Source organism: Crassostrea angulata, chromosome 5 (genome assembly GCF_025612915.1).
Source record: "Crassostrea angulata isolate pt1a10 chromosome 5, ASM2561291v2, whole genome shotgun sequence".
Taxonomy (NCBI): Eukaryota; Metazoa; Mollusca; class Bivalvia; order Ostreida; family Ostreidae; genus Magallana; species Magallana angulata.
Genome location: NC_069115.1, coordinates 31234831 through 31254680, shown reverse-complemented (window position 1 = coordinate 31254680; position 19850 = coordinate 31234831). Strand labels below are relative to the sequence as shown.

At 33.7% G+C, this 19850-nt stretch overlaps 1 protein-coding gene across 1 annotated transcript; it reads left to right on the top strand.

Annotated features, from left to right (window-relative positions):
• The first annotated feature begins 9611 nt into the window (after nucleotides 1-9611).
• LOC128185315 (uncharacterized) lies at nucleotides 9612-12322 on the top strand. Its single transcript, XM_052854941.1, has 5 exons — nucleotides 9612-10979; nucleotides 11124-11251; nucleotides 11344-11504; nucleotides 11889-12036; nucleotides 12127-12322. Exons 1-5 carry the CDS (start codon nucleotides 9612-9614, stop codon nucleotides 12320-12322), a joined length of 2001 nt encoding a protein of 666 aa, XP_052710901.1.
• The last annotated feature ends 7528 nt before the right edge of the window (nucleotides 12323-19850 follow it).

Here is a 19850-nt window from a genome sequence, read left to right as displayed (position 1 = left end):
AAACCATTCGGATTATGTTAAGTTGTACCAAAAATCATTCGTTTTTTTTTTATCTTTTTGTACTTAGGTTTCTTTGTTACTAGATTAAGAACTCTGCTTCTTAGACGTACTTCAAGCATTGCTTTCGACATTAGCGGAAAACCCACTCGTTGCTTTGCAACGAGCTTTGCTCTAGTTGGGGTCTTCCGTTTCCAACGGAAGACCCTCTTGTTATTCTTCGGTTTCTTTTTATTATTATTTTTTTTCTTTTTCTTTTTTTTCTGACTCCTTTTCGGCTTCATAAATCAAAAAGTTTTCAATTTATTTAAAGGAAACTTTCAGGGATTATGTGCAATTATAATGCCTCAAAGATGTTAAAGTTTCTATAACAACGTCACTTCCGTTTTGACGTTACGTCATTTTTAAACTCTAAAAAAAGTCATTTTGTCCGCGACATTTCTCAAACACGCTTTAAGATAGAGTCTTGAAATGTTCTGTGGTTATGAATTTGGCAATGTACATGTGCAATAATGCTGGAAATAAAAATCCGTCACTTCCGGTCGAAACCGGAAGTGAAACAAATTTTTCGAAAAAATGAATTTTCTGATCAAATCAAAAATGAATATGTGTTTTATGAAGCTTATCAAGCTGAATCTAACACTGAAAGCCGTTTAAAAATCGGACGATGCATTACAGAGATATTGGGGTTTAAAAATTGATTTTTCCGGAAATTTTGATTCCGCGTCCGTGGTTTAAAAAATAGCGTAATGTTAAAAGTAAAATTAAATCGTACCAAAAATAATTGTTAAGTCGTACTTGAACTCATTCGGATTTGTTTGTTAAGTCGTTCTTGAAATCGGAAAGGTTTTTGTTAAGTCGTACCTAAAATTATTCGGATTTTGTTAAGTCGTACCAGGAATATTCGATTTTTTTCGTCTTTTTTTTTTATAGTTTCTCTTGTTATTGGTTTAAGAGCTCTGCTTCTTACAGGAACTTCCAGCTTTACTTCCGACATTAACGGAAGACCCACTCGTTGCTTCGCAACGAGCTTTGCTCTAGTTATTATTATTCTACATTTTTCCTCTGACATTTTTCGAGAGCTATAACTCAAAAACTATTTGGTCGATTTTCACCAAATTGACAGGACTGATAGAACATAAAACGTGCTTGCGAATGTAAAATTTTGAGCTGATGACGTCACATCCGGTTTGAGATTTTGAGGATTTTGTGAATTTTTAAGGACCATTTTGTCCACGTAACTCCTCCGAAACTAAAGGGTATAGAAAAGTGAAACTTTCAGGAATATGTAGATGAATGTCTGTAGATGATCCTCTGTATTTGACATTGTGGAAAATGCGCACGGCGCCGAAGCTCGCCCGAGGTCAAAAATTGGCACCAACATTTTTGGCAAAATTTTAACACGTTTTGCAAAATATCTTTTAACCTGTTGATAATTTGTTAAAACATGTAATGCAAAAGTTGTTAAGATTTACACGAGCTTTTGTTTTGTTTTAATAAAAAGGGGCTGGCCCTTTTAATTAGGGGCCAGGAGGGCTCTAAAGTCTTTTAATTTTAACTCTTAACTGAGCAATAATTTGTCATTAATTATAGAAGCAAAAATGTTCATTGTACAGCTGTTGATCTACACAGTACCTTATTTTAAACATTTGTTACGTAATTAGGGGTTTCAAGGGGCCAGAAGACCAACACTTTGATCATTAATATCTTAAAAAGGAGAAATATTTTGAAAGGCAATGTTGAACAAAAGTTGCTTAAAATAATGTTCTTTAGAACATGGTACCTTAAAATTTATGGTTTGTGGCCCCAGTAAGGAGTTTAAGGGTCGGCCCCTAAAACACTGTTGTCAAGATATCTCCAAATCGGTCAACAATTTCTGAACACTTATTAAACAAAATATGTTTATATTAATAAGATCTTTTATTTAATATTAAGAAAAAGGGACTAGCCCCTCAAATTAGGGGCCAAGAGCGCTCTAAAATCTTTATATAATAACTCTTTACTGAAAAATAATTTGTTATTATTTATAGAAGCAAAAATGTTCATTGTACAGCTGTTCATCTATTCTGGACCATACTAAAGTCATATGTTACATAATTAGGGGTTTGAAGGGGCCAGAAGTCCAAAACTTTGATCAATATTATCTTGAAAAGGAGAAATATTTTGAAAAACATTGTATAACAAAAGTTGCTGAAAATAATGTTGTGAACAATGTGATACCTAAACATTTTTCGTTGGTGGCCCCAGTAAGGAGTTGAAGGGTCGGCCCCTAAAGCACAGTTGTTCCGATATCTCTATAACGGTTAATAATACTTGTTGAATAAAATATGTTTATATTTGCGAGACCTTTAATTTGATATCAAGAAAAAGGGGCTGACCCTTCAAATTAGGGGCCAGGAGGGCTATGCTACAAAGTCTTTTTATAGTAACCTTTTTTAGAGCGATAATTTGTTATTAATCATAAAAGCAAAAATAAAAGCTTATTAAGTTTAAAGTAAAACTGAAATCCGTTTTAAAATCGGCCGATGCATTACAAAGATATAGGTGTTTGAAAATTGACTTTTCTGGAAATTTTGATTCCACATTCTTGGTAAAGAAAAGAATGTTATGTTCATAGTTTAATTAACTCGTACCTAAAATATATCGATAATTGTTAAATCGTACTTAAACACATTCGGATTTGTATTTGCTAAGTCGTTCTTGAAATTGATAATGTTATTGCTAATTCGTACCTAGAATCATTTTGATTTTGTGAACTCGTACCAAAAATAATTCGATTTTTTTTTCTTTTTGTTTTATTTACTTATACTTATTGGTTTAAGAACTCTGCTTCTTAGAGACAGTTTTAGCTTTACCTTCGACATTATCGGAAGACCCACTCGTTGCATTGCAACGAGCTTTGCTCTAGTTCTTCTTCTTTTTCTTCTAGACGTTTCTTTAAACTGTAATATCTCGCTTGTTTGTCATTAGATTTTATTCAAATTTTCAGGGTTTATTGGAAATAAGCATAGCTTACAATAGCACAAAATGTTGTGAAATCGCTACTTCCGGTTTCGAGTTATTCCCCTTTGAAATTTTTTTAGTGGGTCTCGTGTACCTGCAAAGGCTCCGAGTTGATCCGTAGCAAGTAGTTTTAATTTACAAATCTTTAATGTAGACATCCTGAACGTTGTCCTCCTAGATTTACATGTTTGATTAACCCACGTTTACTTCTTAAAAAATTACATCGAAAATTATGTTTTTAAAAATGTTAAATTTTGCTTATATATTTGCTCAATAACTTTTTAGTTGTAAATTTTTTCTAGTCACATATAGAACAAAAGTTGTGCGGAATACTAAGAGCTTTCATTTGATACCATAAAAAAGGGGCTAGCCCCTAAAACGAGGGGTCTAGATCCCTTAAAAGTCTTTGCCTCATAACTCTAAAACGGTAATTTTTTCGATATGGGCGTCGCTGCAAAAAATGTTGTTTGTGACTTTATTGATCTCATAAAACTGTTTTTGTGTTCAGGTATTGCATAATATGAGGGTAAAAAGTAATACGTGTTGACCAGTTCTCGCGGCAATTTGGCCAAGTTAACGAAACTCTCCCACGCCCGCGGCCGAGAAAATCGGTCACCATGGTCGCGGCTGGGCTACCTAACGGTCAGCGGTTATCTAATTCACAAGAGTTGCGTCTCTCAAATATGAGTTTATTTAGCCGCAAACTCAGGAATTGTTTTAGTTTTGATTACACATAAAAGTTTATGGACTAAACGATTAGGTGTCAATTAAGAAATCGTTCAGTTAAATGATAAAAGCAATGTCATTCCCAATCTAAAGCAATATCAGACATAGATCAATTGTGGGTTTCAAGTTTAAAATAAAGAACTTCTATTTGATAGAATATGGTCATTATACTGCAAACTTTTCAAATCTTCCTGGGTTCTGACCTGTGCGTTGTACCTTTACGTAATCTATCCACGACCGAGGAGATCAGCCATGGCTGCACTATCTAGCGGTAAGCGGTTATCTAATACACAAGTTTCGCACACCGCGACGTACACTTAGATGAATATAAACGTGCTTGAGTTTATATAGCCGTAAATACAAGAACTGTTTTAAATTATTAAAAACTTGAGTGTAAGTGAATATTAATGAACGATATTACTCCAAATCTGAAACATCGTCAGATATAAATTAATGGTTGGTTTGTATATCTAAAAAATTTTAACCCCCCACCCCCCCCCCCCCCCCCCCCAAATATTAAATGATGATCATCCCTCGCACATGGCCGAGGAGATCCAGCGCGAGTGGACAAGTGATCCGCGGTCGGCTCGTGTTCTTCTACATGTACCTTATCACGCGTTCATGTTTCATATTTTGCAAGGACAGAACTATATTTTATTATGTTTTCAACTATTATAGGTTTAAGATGAAAAGATAAATTTATTTTACTTTTACAGTTGATTAAGCATTGATTTAATTATACGATAACGTACAAGGTAGTTTAAAAATCAAATCAAATTATAATCAAAGTTCCATGTTACATGTGTGCGGTAGGTGCTAGCACGATAAAAGAATGTCCTGAATTGAGGCATTTGATGATTATCTTAAAGAATATTCACATGAGTTTTAAACAACTTAATATAAGGTTCTATCGGCCACATATTAATCACTCTGTAGATTTTTCTTCATGGTTGTTCGTTTTAGTGTGGAAGCGAACTCATTGCGCCCCGCTGACAAGTGCTCGCGCTGGATTTTTTTTAAGTTGGCGAAAAGATATCCAGATCTGTCAAAAATAATTTTTGGTGACTTCCCCTTATGTGTAACATTTTCTCCTCAACATGTATCGTTTTCCCACCCGTTTGTTTTTTCGGTCAGTCTGCGTGAATTCAATCGCCACGTACGACCAAAAATCTTGTGTCGCTTCTCAGAACATATGTAATTGAGTAACAGTTGGAAGGGTGCTTTTATAAACAATAAGACTATCATCGAAGTCAATCATCTTCACGTTGAAGATGTGAAATCGTAACCTGAGAATGTGGCTAATAAATTAACCTGTTAAACACGCTAAACTTCTATAGTTATGAACAGAATAATTCATAATGTATTTTAATTAAAAGTTTGAAGTCGAAGGAAATTTTGTTCTTGGGAAATACGACTACATTATGCAATGCAGTCGATCGCCATAGAAATCATCAAAGTACTGCAAGTGTCGACAGATTTCTTATTTCTTTGAAAGACCATTATAATTCACTTGACTTGCAGACTATAATATAGCGACATATATGCCTCCCAAAAATATATGCGCTTCTCAAAGTTACACTTAAGTGAGATGGATGTGCGTTATTGGGGATTTTATTTATTGCTAATTGTATGAAAATTGATAAAAAAAAAACCTTTTAATTGAAGTTGTGTATTATGAGGTTGTAATGCAACTTAATTTACTTTCAAGGTTAGCTACAGCCAGTGGAATACCGATTTTAGCTGAACAATGAATACCCAATATATTAAAATACAAGATAAATAGTTTCCAGAACTATAATACTATGCATGTGTATATGAAGGTTGCACCCTGATTTGTATGGCTGTAGGTGGGGAGGTAAAGGTGTATCGTTGTACATACAATGTATGACTGCACATACGGATTCCGGACCGTGGGTACAGACGATACCCATGATAGTGATTTAATACATCAATGCGCAGTTTGATCTAGAAACTGACCATTTTTATAACTTCTTCGAATTTCTCTAACACGGACTGTCTAATTCCTTCCCAGAATTCCAATTTACGCAAGCGCAAAGTTTTTTTTTATCTAATTAGTCGACCCACTGACATAAAAATAAGGATTTTGCATATTATTACATTGTCGAGAGAAGTAATGTTCATTTCTGTAAATAGGTTGTTTAATTCACGTTACATAGCGGCGTCTCTATGAAACAGCACCATCTGGTGTAAAATTTAGATGCTCCCTTTTGCATAAATTCTCCCGCTGATCTTTTTTTTTTAGCTGATTATATATTATTTTGAATGTCCAAGTTTACTCGTATCATTAAATAAAATCAGACGACACACATTTCCCTGCAGAAAAGTTCAGAGAAGCCATCAATTTTGACTAATTACTAAATTTTGTCAGCACGTAATAATTCTAAACTTGCACATAGTCTTCAAAAATTTAGAAAGATTTAAATAAAGAAGTTATCCCATAGAAAAGGTTACATGTTTTGTAGGCGGGTTCGGTTTAAAAAAAAATACAAATCCTGATATGAATCATGAGTACATACTATAACAATGCTTGCTCCCCTTTGAAAATTTAACTCGCCATTAAACATATCATTTTTTAAAGAATTTTTGAAACGATTACACAAACTGTGTTCGACAAATAGGTTTTCTTAAACATTTTCTTCCTTTCTTTTTCAAAACGCGTTTTATATACAGGCTTTCAATCAAAAGCAGAACTGAAAGTTTAGTCATTATAATCGTTTGACACGATATCACTTATATTTTCAACCCGCAGCAACAACGGAAGACCTACTCGTGGCTTTGCCACGAGCTCTGCTCTAGTTTCCTTTCTTTTGCGATGGATTACTTTCAGAGAGTATTAAGCGATGATTTCCTTCTGCCCCTCCAAGATTTTTTCCTGCTGAAACTCAATTTTTCTCAACTTGAAAAGTGGCCACGATGCTGGTCCTATTCATCAAAATAGTGAAAATAAATCAAAATACAGGCATTGAAGAGTTATTCTAGGCCTCTAAGGGGAATCAAGTCAAGTCGTACCCAAACCGACTCGTATACCCAAGCCGACTCTTAATCAATAGGTCACAGATTGTGACTATAATGGGTAGCAATTCTTGGTTAATAGCTACACTCTGTCCCGAGTTTTTTCTTCGTTCACGTATTCTTGATATTTTGATAATTATAAATACTTATGTGCTCAAATTATGTTCATCCTCAAAATAGATATGAAATATCTTCAGATTATCTGTTTTGAAACACCCCTTTGGCTTTTGCCCCTTCAGATCTCAATATACAACTCAAAATAGTCTATGGGGATTTTTCATTGCACCAGCCATGAAATAGCCTGGATAACGGAAATTTGTGCAAGGTATATATTCCAAGTGATTTCCAGATGGTGAAAAGATGTAGACTTTTCCTTTTATAAATTTCCGCAAGAAATTTATTTACCTTCCTGTGAACTTTTATGAGTGAAAAATGATGTGTCATTGAATGGAGATACCGTATAACGGGTAATTTTTACTGCTGTGATTTTTTACGAATCTGTCTTAAAATAGTACGATTTGAATTTTTACGCGTAATATTTTTACGAATTGGACATGTCCGTAAAAATTAAAATCATTCGGGTAAAAGGGGGTGAAATTTCACCGTGAATTTGTTACAGTTAACCTACATACAAATCAGAAAATCGTTTTTCTGTTAACAAGTCCTTAATTATTATGATTGTGTTTATTCAGTGAATAATATTCATAGTAATTGACTGAGTGATTGATATCTAACATGGCATTTTATGTAGTTTTAAAAAATACTCAAGACTAAATAGAAAGATCTGAACTGTTATCACCACGTGACCAAAACGCTCAAATATACCTACATGTACAGCCGTCAGGGACTGAGCTTTTAATTTTTACGGATTTATAAAACTCGTAAAAATTAGCAGCACGTAAAAAATACCCGTTATACGGTATCTTGGATATATTTTCCATTTCATCGATTTCAACTGTACTTCTATTTGAGTGTAGGTGTATTTTTATAAAAAATCATCAAAAAGTGATGGAAGCAATAACTTGGGACAAATTAAAATCAACATTGATTAAATTTGAAACTTGTGTGTTTAATCATTGCTCCCCCCCCCCCCCCTCCATTCTCGGGTTATTTTTTTATCATTTATTTTTAACTATATGTTGATTTATGCTACATTTAAAAAACACAATTAACGCAAAAGCTATGTAGAAATAAAATATATACCCCTGGTATAAAAAGCAAAGAATTTGCAATGTCAGCAGACACCATCTTGTAAAATTTGACACCTCGCTAGGAAATCCTTAAATTATTTATACTTGTTTCTATCATATCGCTGGTTCTATGGTATCGCGGTATTTCTGTTTACTTATAGTAGCACGCGCTGAAATTGACATTTGACGTCGGAATATTTTTAGACATTGAAAACAGACACGTTAAACATTACTGAGGTATATAAATTCACAAAACATTAGTTTCTGGAAATATTTTCGTATTGATAGATTTTTTAACAAAATAATATAACTACCGCGATATCATAGGACGGGCTCATAACTGAAAAAGTACTGACCGGCTGGAAATGATGGTCTCTTTAATTTCATAAGGTGTCAAATGGTGAAAAAATAACTTGTGGGGGGGGGGGGGGAGAGGGGTGAATATGGGGGTTGGGGTCCCGTCCCCAAGCATCTGTGAGTACAAATACTTATACCGGTAGATAATATGGTAATTTGATAATATGACATACCCGACAATATTTATTGAAATGAATATCAATATTAAAAAGTTATGACTGGGCATAATCATGTAATTTGAAGTTATTTTTCACTCGGACTATCCGACTATTTGATTACAAATCAGTTTGGTTACGAGTTGACTGTACTTTTTATTATTCTTTTTTGTATATTGTATCTAATCTACTTATACGTGTCTAAAAGAATAATCATTAGGATGTTTTGTGTTTACCGTATCGATCCCCTCCCATGATTAAATCAGAACATAATGATCAGATAGTTTGATACATATAGACGATTTTGTGTATTTGCAATAATGAGTACGTAAACATTTTATTTTGTATAAAATAACATATTATTGACACATCAATTATCATATATATTTCCTGAATACCAGAAACATTATTAAACTTTATGTATAAATGTATTTACGTATGAATGTCAATTTTCTTAAACGAAACGTATAATTTTTTCTATTAAACTACATTATTCTTGTTGTATATCGCATTAAATCTAATTATACTTTATATTTTGACATTATATTTTGCATATAATATAACGTTATACACAAATTATATTAAAAACAAGAAATAAAATTTGGTAAACGAATCTATAAAATTATATTAAACGCGACTTTTCGTGCAGTGTCTAGCACAATTTTTTTTTCAGAATATCTTCATAACTGCAAATACTTAAAGCTTCATGCTATGTGGTGGATCTTCGTGGCCTCTTTGAAAATGAATGATTTAGCAGATTACGACCTTCATGATGTTTGATTTGATAAGAGTTAAAGGTATTTAATTAGTCTATGCATCTACTCAATAATATTTAGTACGGATATTGTATATACAACATACATGTGTATTGTTATCTAGACCCCTGCTCTGAATCTAAGGAGATAGGGAGTATAATTGGGCTATTTTGCCCTTGTATGTCTGTGCATAACAGATTTTTGTCACATTTATCTTAACTATTATCGGTAATAACAAAAAAGAAGTCTTAGCCATATTAACTAAAAAAGGATTTTATATGTATGCATACATTAAATATAAAGTTGGAAGAAGGAAAATTCTAAAATCTATAATTATATATATGTACATGTAGTCTTTGAATAATCTTATTAGTTTTTCAATTATTTTGCTACAGATGCCAGGTAAAAAATCATACAAGTGCTTCCTTTGTCCTCGCATAACAAAAAGGACTGACAGATTTGCCATATCCAAAAGTCACAGACTTGTTGTTAAGAGAATTTCAGGACGAACACCAAGTGATGGGGATTTTCTCTGCAACAAGTGTCGTCATGTGTGCAAGTCATATGTTAAGGGATCTGAGAAAGCAAAGAAAAAAGTGCAGGCATGTTATTCTTCTACATGTACTCCTCAGCCATCTGTAACACCTGTTAGCCCACCTTCAGTGCAGCTGCCATTCCCTAGTTCAGCTAGAGGACACTCCTCCTGTTGCATCTGCAAGAGGCCTGGACCAAAACTCATTGTTCTTCCAGTGGATATCAGACACCAGATATTTATATCCAAGGAAATCATTATTCCAGCTGGTGCCAGGTGTTGTCCAAACCATCTCCATGGAAATATTGGGGATCTTGAACCCACAGCTGATACAAGTCCAAACCATCTCCATGGAAATATTGGGGATCTTGAACCCACAGCTGATACAACAACAGTGAATAAATCAACAATCACCCAACTGATCAAGTTTTTAAGGTCAGAAATTCAAAGGCAAGAGAAAACAAGACTTGATTTTAACAGCGAAAAAACTCTCAGTGATGCCGAGTACCGTGATCTCATGGGAATTTCCAAGGACTCTTTCAAAGATCTTCTGCTCTTCGTGGAGGGAAAAGTTCGGCCTACTCCAACAAGATCTGTACGGACTAGCTTAGCTATTTTCCTGATGAAATTAAGGGGAGGTGAATCAAACAGAGTACTTTCAACCCTTTTCAATGTATCTAAGTCCAGTATTCGAAGATGCATTAGTTCTGTACGCGCAGTCCTTTCCGGAAGAGTTGTCCATGAAAACCTGGGTTTCCAGCACATCTCACGTGCAGAGATTATACAGCACCATACAAGACAGTTAGCTCAAACTCTGTTCGAAACCAGCCCAGGCAATCAAGCAATTTTGGTAATGGACGGTACCTACATCTACATTAACAAAAGTGGAAACTTTCAATTCCAAAGGCAATCATATAGTGTGCACAAGGGACGTCCTTTGGTAAAGCCATTGATAATTGTTTCAACGACTGGCTACTACTTATCAGTTATGGGCCCCTACCTTGCAAGAAACAATGACGCAAGTATCCTAAAGCACGTCATGAAGTCCAACATAGAGGACATTTGCAACTGGGTGGAGAAAGATGATATTTTCGTCGTTGATCGGGGGTTTCGAGACTCGCTGGATTTTTTGGAAGAGCTTGGGATCCAAGCCCACATGCCTTCTTTTATGTCCAAAGGAGAGAAACAGATGACAACAGAGAGTGCCAATACAAGTCGTCTTGTTACAAAGGTGAGAGAGAAAGACTCAGTAGTGTGTGTGTGTGTGTGAGAGAGAGAGAGAGAGAGAGTATGTACCAAGATCTGCATATGAAATGATATATCACATTTTTAAATGTAAGCATTGATTAAAATTGAATCCTCTATTTTTTTACAGATAAGGTGGGTTGTGGAATCCGCGAACTCCCGGATCAAGCAATGGAAATACCTTCAGCATGTATTGCCAACAAGTCAGATTCCATACATAGGGGATTTCATAAGGATTGTCTGTGCTATTTGCAATAGGTAAAAATAGAACAATGTAATTTATTTACACTAATATTCTATACTATTTGATATTTTTACTATTTTAACACTTCTGTTTTTGTTGGTTACAGATACATGAAACCCCTTTCTAACGGAAGTGCTACTGAGGATGAGTCCCTTGGATGCAAGATGCTTTTTCTATCCAAGCAAGTCAACGCCTTACAACAATATGTGGAGGAACATCACCTAGATCGGCGCTCTGTGTGTTGGGAACCAGTAGATGATCTAAAAGGTATGTATGAATAACTATATATACCCTAGTTAACACAGAATTTTGCTTGTCCTTCTTCAAATGTATGAATTGAATTTATTGAATAAATCAAAAGGATAAGACACAAGTTTTAAACAGGTTAGATAATCTTCTCCTAATGTTTGAAATCATTAACAAGTGATAGTATTTTATTTCTTGATATATTTTTTTCATTTATGAAAAATAAAGATGAATAAATTATCAAATAATCACAATTTTTTGTATTGAGTGTTTATAATAACATTTTTTAATGCAAATCAAATGCTAATCTTTGATTTTATGTACAGTGGATTAGCCTAGCTAGCATATATTTTTTTTCTGCATGTATTTATTTGACCTTAATTACTTTGATATATTTTTTATTAGGCTTTCCGTATCTTGATGAAGAGCAGCTTCGAAATCTCACTTGTGGGATATACCAGCTTCGACTCTCACCTAGTTATGCACAGGAACACTTGGAAGGCAACTGCCAGATACATGTCCATAAAGAGGAGCCGGGTCTTGTCAGGGTACGGTAACAGAGTCGACATGTATCATCTCGATCAAACCAGTTATGGATAAGATATGATGAAGCAAGTGTTACAGCATGGTACTGTAAATGCAGAGCCGGGGCAAGAGTTGTGGGGATGTGTTCCCACATTGCAGCCATTTTATGGTTTTTGGGAAATGCGAGGCACAGGATCTTAAGTGGATTTGGAGTTCAAAACTGGGGAGACTTTGTTTACGATGCAAACAACATTCCAACTCCAGTTGATGAAAGTGAGTCCTCTGAGGGAGAACTTAGCTGGACGGAAGAATGACATTTAACTGTAAACATTGTTAGATTAAATATTAATTGTATATCAACTGCTTAGCCTCAGATCCTAAAATCCATGCAATAATAAAAATAATATTCAAAACAGTTTCCATGCAGATATTATCAATATAATTTTAAAGATAATTCATTTATATAACTTTTCATTATTTTCTAACTGTAGTTATTAATGCACTACACACCCAAATGATATTTTTTCAAAAGTTTTGATTGCTAATTTTTTCTATTATTCATAATGAAATAATTTGTATATGCACAAGTTTAGATTGCTTATTTTTTTTTCTACTATCCATAATTAAATCATTTGCATGTGCACAAACCTATACAGTATCTTAAAAAAAGAACTGAAGGATCTCTGATCATGCATGCATGTAACAACATGTTTGATAAATGGTGTTAAAATTGTTGTGAGTATTTAAAACTTATTTGAGTGTAATGCAGTTTGTATGAATAAGTTTATGTTGTCATGGAAACGTATTTGTGTGTGTATTTTAATCTCTTGAACTACATTTATTTATTGATCATATTTCATTTGTTGATATAATACTTTTGGAATATAGATTAAAAGAATACAATTCACAATCTTCAACTTCAGCTGCTATTAACATTGAAAAAAATTGTAACTTTTTGTTGTCATGGAAACTATTTTTTTTCACAAATTAAGATATATATACATGTAATGTAATGATGTAAAACATTTTAAAGACAATATTCTGTTTAAAAATATTTCATATTTAACTTGATTTGGATAAAGGCGAAAAAAACTACTCAATCAATCTTGCTTTTCCAGAAGGTGGAGATTTTGTACTATCTCGTTGCCATAGAAACTCTTTTATACATGCACACAAATGTGTTATATGTTTTTCTCATAATGTTATTGTTATTGTTGATTAAGTTACCAAGTTGTTACAGTATTAAAATATTTATCAGTTTTATATATGATTACCAGTGTTGTGTCAATCATTATGTCAATGCTTAATTTTGCACTAAGTTGGCCCATCTGACACCTAAAATCTAAGCCCACTGTACAGACCCCTAGTGACCCAAAACTCATTATACTTTCTCAATTATGAAAGTAGACTACCTTAACAACATTTATAGAAAATTTCATTAAAATCTGAGAATGAGCCATTTTTGGGTGTTCGTGGCTCAAGTCCTTTGATAAAACTGATAGAATTATTTGTTAATATGATCCGTTTGTGTCAAAATTTCATGAATTTCTTATTATAAGAAGTATGAAAAGACTCCTTCCTTAAGAAACACTTTTTCATGGATGTAGTAGGACACCCTAAGATATTTAAAATATAACCCCTTGACTCACACATTTGATTAATTACAGAGTTATTGACCCTTTTATACTAAATACTTGTTATCGCTTCTCAAATGAAACCATAGGAGATAGGACTTGGAACTTTTACCAATGTCTTCAGTACACTTAGAGGGTTTTTCAATCTATTCATTCCAAAAGTATTTGAGGCCCGCTTCTAGCAGTTATTGCCCCTGAAAGTTTTGAACTTCGATAAAATCACTTCAAACTTATTTACTATATATCACAGAGACTTCGGATCACTTAGAATAGAGGCGATTACCCTGACCGAACAAAATGACATAAAGGTCAAAGGTCAAGGTCATTTGGAAAGCTGTTAATTAATGAATTTTCATGTTTTGAAATACAGAATTATAATAAGGGTTTCAAAAGCTTGTTGGATTGCGCAATAAGGTATTCAATTGGGTCAGCCAGGTATCACATTAAGTCCTGTGGTTACTCAAGTGGAATTTGTTTTTACAGTCAACCCATTCATTTTGTACCAAGACAGTTAGCCTCTAGAACACTCGTTTCTATTTTTAAGTTTACTGTTTATATGACTGTGTAAAGAATATTCACTAGGCTCAGTTTTGTTCATAGTAAGTGGGAAATAAATCAGAAAAGTAATTTAACTAGATACGATCTCGTTACGAGTAACGAGTAGGTCTTCCTTGCGATTTCTGTTTTTAATCATACCATGAATAATCGATATAATTTTAGAATTACCCCCCCCCACACACACACACACTTTCAGATGATGTATACAAATCCCTAATTACGTAATAAATGGGTGTTGCAATGAGTTTTCCAGATAGATATTGCTACAATTAACAACTTTGCTTTTATAATGCATTACGAAAATCTTATTCGTTTTTATGTAATTCGAATATACTTTACGAGTTTCTTGCCCCCCCCCCCCCCAAAAAAAAGGGGGGTCAGCCCCTTTTTCTTGATTTCTTTGAAAAGGTCTTTAGAATATTAACAATTTTTGTTCTTACACCCATCTAAAATTGTTGATCATTTTTGAGATACAAATGTATGAATATTTTAGGGGCCAGTCCTCTAGATCCTTAATGGGGACAGGAATTCGTGTTTTGATAAGTGGAATCGATTTAAATCATAAATTTAAACATTTTCTCTTCTATCATGTCTAACAAAAAATGTCTACTTCTCTAGTTATATTGCGTCAAAGTTTAAGTACTTTGGCCCCTAAAAATCCCTAATTACGTAATAAATGGGCGTGGCAATAATTTTTTCTAATAGATATTGGTACGATCAACAACTTTGCTTCTATATTGCATTACAAAATCTTTATCGTTTTTAAGTTATTTGTAATAGAGTTTAAGAGTGCCTTGGCCCCTTAATAAAGGGGCCAGCCCCTTTTTATTGATTTTGTTGGAAAGAACTTTGAATTCTCTACCACTTTTGTTATATATGTCTAAACAAAATATCAACTGATAAAAAGATACAAATCAAAACGTGTGAAAATTTTGAATGAAAATTCGTGCCCAATTTTCGTGCCCAGGCGAGCTCCAAGAAATGGCGCAACAGGCATTAAACAACTACATGCTGCACAACTTCAAACTATAGTCTACCTATCCTGAAAATTTCATATTCATATCTCTTATGGTTTCCGAGTTTATAGCTGCACAAAATGGGTCGTCAAAAATTACAAAATGGCCGACAATTCGGTACCGGAAGTGACTACGCAAAAATTAAGAAAAATGTATGAAGTTTAGATCACGCCCAACAATCTGTGAAAAAATGGTTGAGATCGGTCGAATAAATTTCGAGAAATCTCGTGCACAAAATTTGTAAAAAAAATTAATAATAATAACTAGATACGATCTCGTTGCGAGCAACGAGGAGGTCTTCCGTCTGATTTTAGAATTTGAGATATATGTTAGATCTTGATTTTGCTAAACATGATTTAGAATAGAAAAACGGGGTCTACATTCTAAGGGCCAGATACTATTTTGTTTAAGGGATAAGAGCTTTATTCAACAAGTGTTTAGACATTCGTCACCGTTCTTGAGATATCTGAGAAAAAGAAATTTTAGGGGCCAGTCCCTTACATCCTTCTTGGAGCCGCTGAACCAAATTTTGAAGGTTGCATTTTGTAAAGTACATCATTTTGAGTATCTTTTCTTCTACACTGCATTTCAAAACATTTTCCTTTTTGAGATATAGCTGGTCACAGTTTATGGACCCTTGACCCCTAAAAAATCCTTATTCCATAACACATGAAAAAATCATCACATTACTTGGATACAGAACTGTAAGATAAACATATTTGCTTCTATAGCCTTCACAGGATGAATCTCTGCCATTCAGTCAACTGAATGTTAACGGAATGGTCTGGAAATGTGACTGAATGGCATAGCTATGCCATTCAGTCACCTTTCAGTTACCTTTCAGTCACATTTCAGTTGACTGAATGGCAGAGATTAATCCTGTGCTTTCATTAAATTTCCCTCAGTAAAGAGCTACAGATGAAACATTTAAGAGCCCTTTAGTTTCCTAATTTTAGGGGCCAGCCCCTTTTTTGATATCAAATAAAAGGTCAATTGAATCTGAACACATTTTGTTCAACAACTGTTTGGAAATTCGTTACCGTTCTTGAAATATATGGGAAAGAACGTTTAAGGGGCTGATCCCTTAACTCCTTATAGGGGCCATTTAACGAAATTTTGAAAATTGCATCTTATTAAGTACATCTTTCTGAGTATCTTTTCTTCTTTACTGCATTTCAAAATATTTTTCCATTCTGAGATATTGGTGATCAAAATTCTATAATTTTGGCCCCTAAAAAACCCTTATTATGTAACACATGATAAAATCATTACATTGCTTGGATACATAACTGTAAGATAAACATATTTGCTTTTATAACCGTTCACAAAATATCACTCAGTTAAGGGCTACAGATGAAAGACTTTAGAGGTCTTTGGTGCCCTAATTTAAGGGGCCAGCCCCTTTTTCTGGGTTCAAATAAAAGGTCATTTAATTCTACACAAATTTTGTTCAACAAGTGTTTAAAATATCGTTACCGTTTTGGAGATATATGAGAAAGAAGGTTTTAGGGGCCGATCCCTTAACTGCTTTTAGGGGCCGTTTAACGAAATTTTGACGGTTGCATTTTGTTGAGAACATCATTTTGAACAACTTTTCTTCTGTACTGCATCTCAAAATATATTTCCTTTCTGAGATATAGGTGATCAAAATATTTGACTTTTGGCCCCTAAAAACTCTTATTATGTAACACATGATAAAATCATTACATTGCTTGGATACATAACTGTAAGATAAACATATTTGCTTCTATAACCGTTCACAAAATATCCCTCAGTTAAGGGCTACAGATTAAAGACTTTAGAGGCCTTTGGTCCCCTAATTTAAGGGACCAGCCCCTTTTTCTTAGTATCAAATAAAAGGTCATTTAATTCTACACATATTTTGTTCAACAAGTGTTTAAAATATCGTTACCGTTTTGGAGATATATGAGAAAAAAGGTTTTAGGGGCCGGTCCCTTAACTCCTTTTAGGGGCCGTTTAACGAAATTTTGACGGTTGCATTTTGTTGAGAACATCATTTTGAACAACTTTTCTTCTGTACTGCATTTCAAAATATATTTCCTTTCTGAGATATAGGTGATCAAAATATTTGACTTTTGGCCCCTAAAAACTCTTATTATGTAACACATGATAAAATCATTACATTGCTTGGATACATAACTGTAAGATAAACATATTTGCTTCTATAACCGTTCACAAAATATCCCTCAGTAAAGGGCTACAGATTAAAGACTTTAGAGGCCTTTGGTCCCCTAATTTAAGGGGTCAGCCCCTTTTTCTTGGTATCAAATAAAAGGTCTTTTAATTCTACACAAATGTTGTTCAACAAGTGTTTAAATTATCGTTACCGTTTTGGAGATATATGAGAAAGAATGTTTTTGGGGCCGGTCCCTTAACTCCTTTTAGGGGCCGTTTAACGAAATTTTGACGGTTGCATTTTGTTGAGAACATCATTTTGAACAACTTTTCTTCTGGTCTGCATTACAAAATATTTTTTCTTTCTGAGATATGGGTGATCAAAATTTTGGAGTTTTGGCCCTTCAAAACCCTTAATTACGTAACATATGATAAAATCATTACATTACTTGGATACATTACTGTAAGATAAACATATTTGCTTCTATAACATTTCACAAAAAATTTCTCAGTAAAGGGCTACAGATAAAAGACTTTAAAGCCCTTTGGTCCCCTAATTTGAGGGGCCAGCCCCTTTTTCTTGATATCAAATGAAAGGCCCTGTAAATATTAACCTTTCTTACATTACATGTCTTAACAAAATATTTTTCAGAAAAGAGATAAACAAAGAAAACAAGAAAAAAATACGACATTTTTTAAAACTAAATTTTCGGGTCCAGGCGAGCTTCGGCGCCTTTCAATCCAGTTCAAAATGAAAATAAAATTGCAAATCTACAATCTTTCGTCTACCATTCCATGAAAGTTTGAACTCAATATCTGTTATAGTTTAGGAGAAGTTAGAGTAACAAGCCACCCCTCTAAAAATCGCTAAAACGTCAATATCTCAAAAACGGAAGTGACGTCATCAATATAATTAAAAACCTATAAGGTTTCGATCACTATCTATCATATCTAAAAGTTTCATGAAAATCGGTCGAGCCGTTTCTGAGAAATCGCGTGCACAAAATTTGTAAGAAAAAAATAATAATAATAATAATAATAGGGAAAAAGAAACCGAACGAAAACAATAAGGTCTTCCGTTGGAAACGGAAGACCTTAATAAGAAACAGTACGAAAACAATAAGGTCTTCCGCTGGAAACGGAAGACCTTAATAATAAGAAACAGTACGAAAACAATAAGGTCTTCCGTTGGAAACGGAAGACCTTAATAAGAAACAGTACGAACACAATAAGGTCTTCCGCTGGAAACGGAAGACCTTAATAAGAAGAAGAAATCGTACGAAAAATATAAGGTCTTCCGTTGGAAACGGAAGACCTTAATAACTAGATACGATCTCGTTACGAGTAACGAGTAGGTCTTCCGTTCAATTTTTAAACGAAACGATTAAAATATCAATGAAATTCGAGATAACCAATCCATTTCAGATATTATATACCATCGTCAATATCCTTTAAAATGCTTAACAAAGAGTTTTGCTTTTTCACATACAGCACATTAAAGATTTAAGATTTTAGTCCCCTAAAATCTAATGGGTTTTAAAATGAGTTTTACAAACTAATAATGTTACGATCAACAACTTTGTTTCTATAATGCATTACAAAATTCTGATCGTTTTTAAGGTATGTGTAATAGAGTTTACAAGTGTCTTGGCCCCTAATTTAAGGGGCCAGCCCTTTTTTCTTGAGTTCATTCGACAGGTCTCACGAATACTAACATTTTTTGTTCTAACACTTATCTAGAATTGTTATTCATGTTTTAGATACAAATGATTTGATATTTTAGGGGCCAGCCTTCTAGATCCCTAATGGGGACAGACATTGGTGTTTTGATTAATGGAATCGATTAGAATCATCAATGCTAACATTTTCTCTTCTACAATGCTTAACAAAATGTGTCTCCTTTTCTAAATATATTGCGTCAAAGTTTAAGTACTTTGGCCCTTAAAAATCCCTAATTACGTAATAAATGGGCGTGGCAATGATTTTACCTGATAGATATTGTAACGATCAACAACTTTGCTTCTATAATGCATTACAAAATCTTTATCGTTTTTAAGTTATCTGTAATAGAGTTGACAAGTGTCTTGGCCCCTTATTTAAGGGGCCAGCCCCTATTTCTTGATTTCTTTGAAAATGTCTTAAGAATTCTAACATTTTTTGTTCTTACACCCATCTAAAATTGTTGATCATTTTTGAGATACAAATGATTGAATATTTTAGGGGCCAGCCCTCTAGATCCTTAATGGGGACATACATTGTTATTATGATTAATGGAATCGATTAGAATCATCAATGCAAACATTTTCTCTTCTACAATGCTTAACAAAATATGTCTACTTTTCTAGATATATTGCGTCAAAGTTTAAGTACTTTGGCCCTTAAAATCCCTAATTACGTAATAAATGGGCGTGGCAAGGATTTTATCTGATAGATATTGTTCCGATTAACAACTTTGCTTCTATAATGCATTACAACATCTTTATCATTTTTATGTTATT

What these genes read in the sequence shown, in the direction of transcription:
- LOC128185315 (XM_052854941.1), top strand. Translation starts at nt 9,612, where the DNA reads ATGCCAGGTAAAAAATCATACAAGTGCTTCCTTTGTCCTCGCATAACA. An exon ending in GTCTGTGCTATTTGCAATAG is followed by an intron (nt 11,252 to 11,343) that starts GTAAAAATAGAA and finishes TGTTGGTTACAG; the next exon opens with ATACATGAAACCCCTTTCTA. An exon ending in ACCAGTAGATGATCTAAAAG is followed by an intron (nt 11,505 to 11,888) that starts GTATGTATGAAT and finishes ATTTTTTATTAG; the next exon opens with GCTTTCCGTATCTTGATGAA.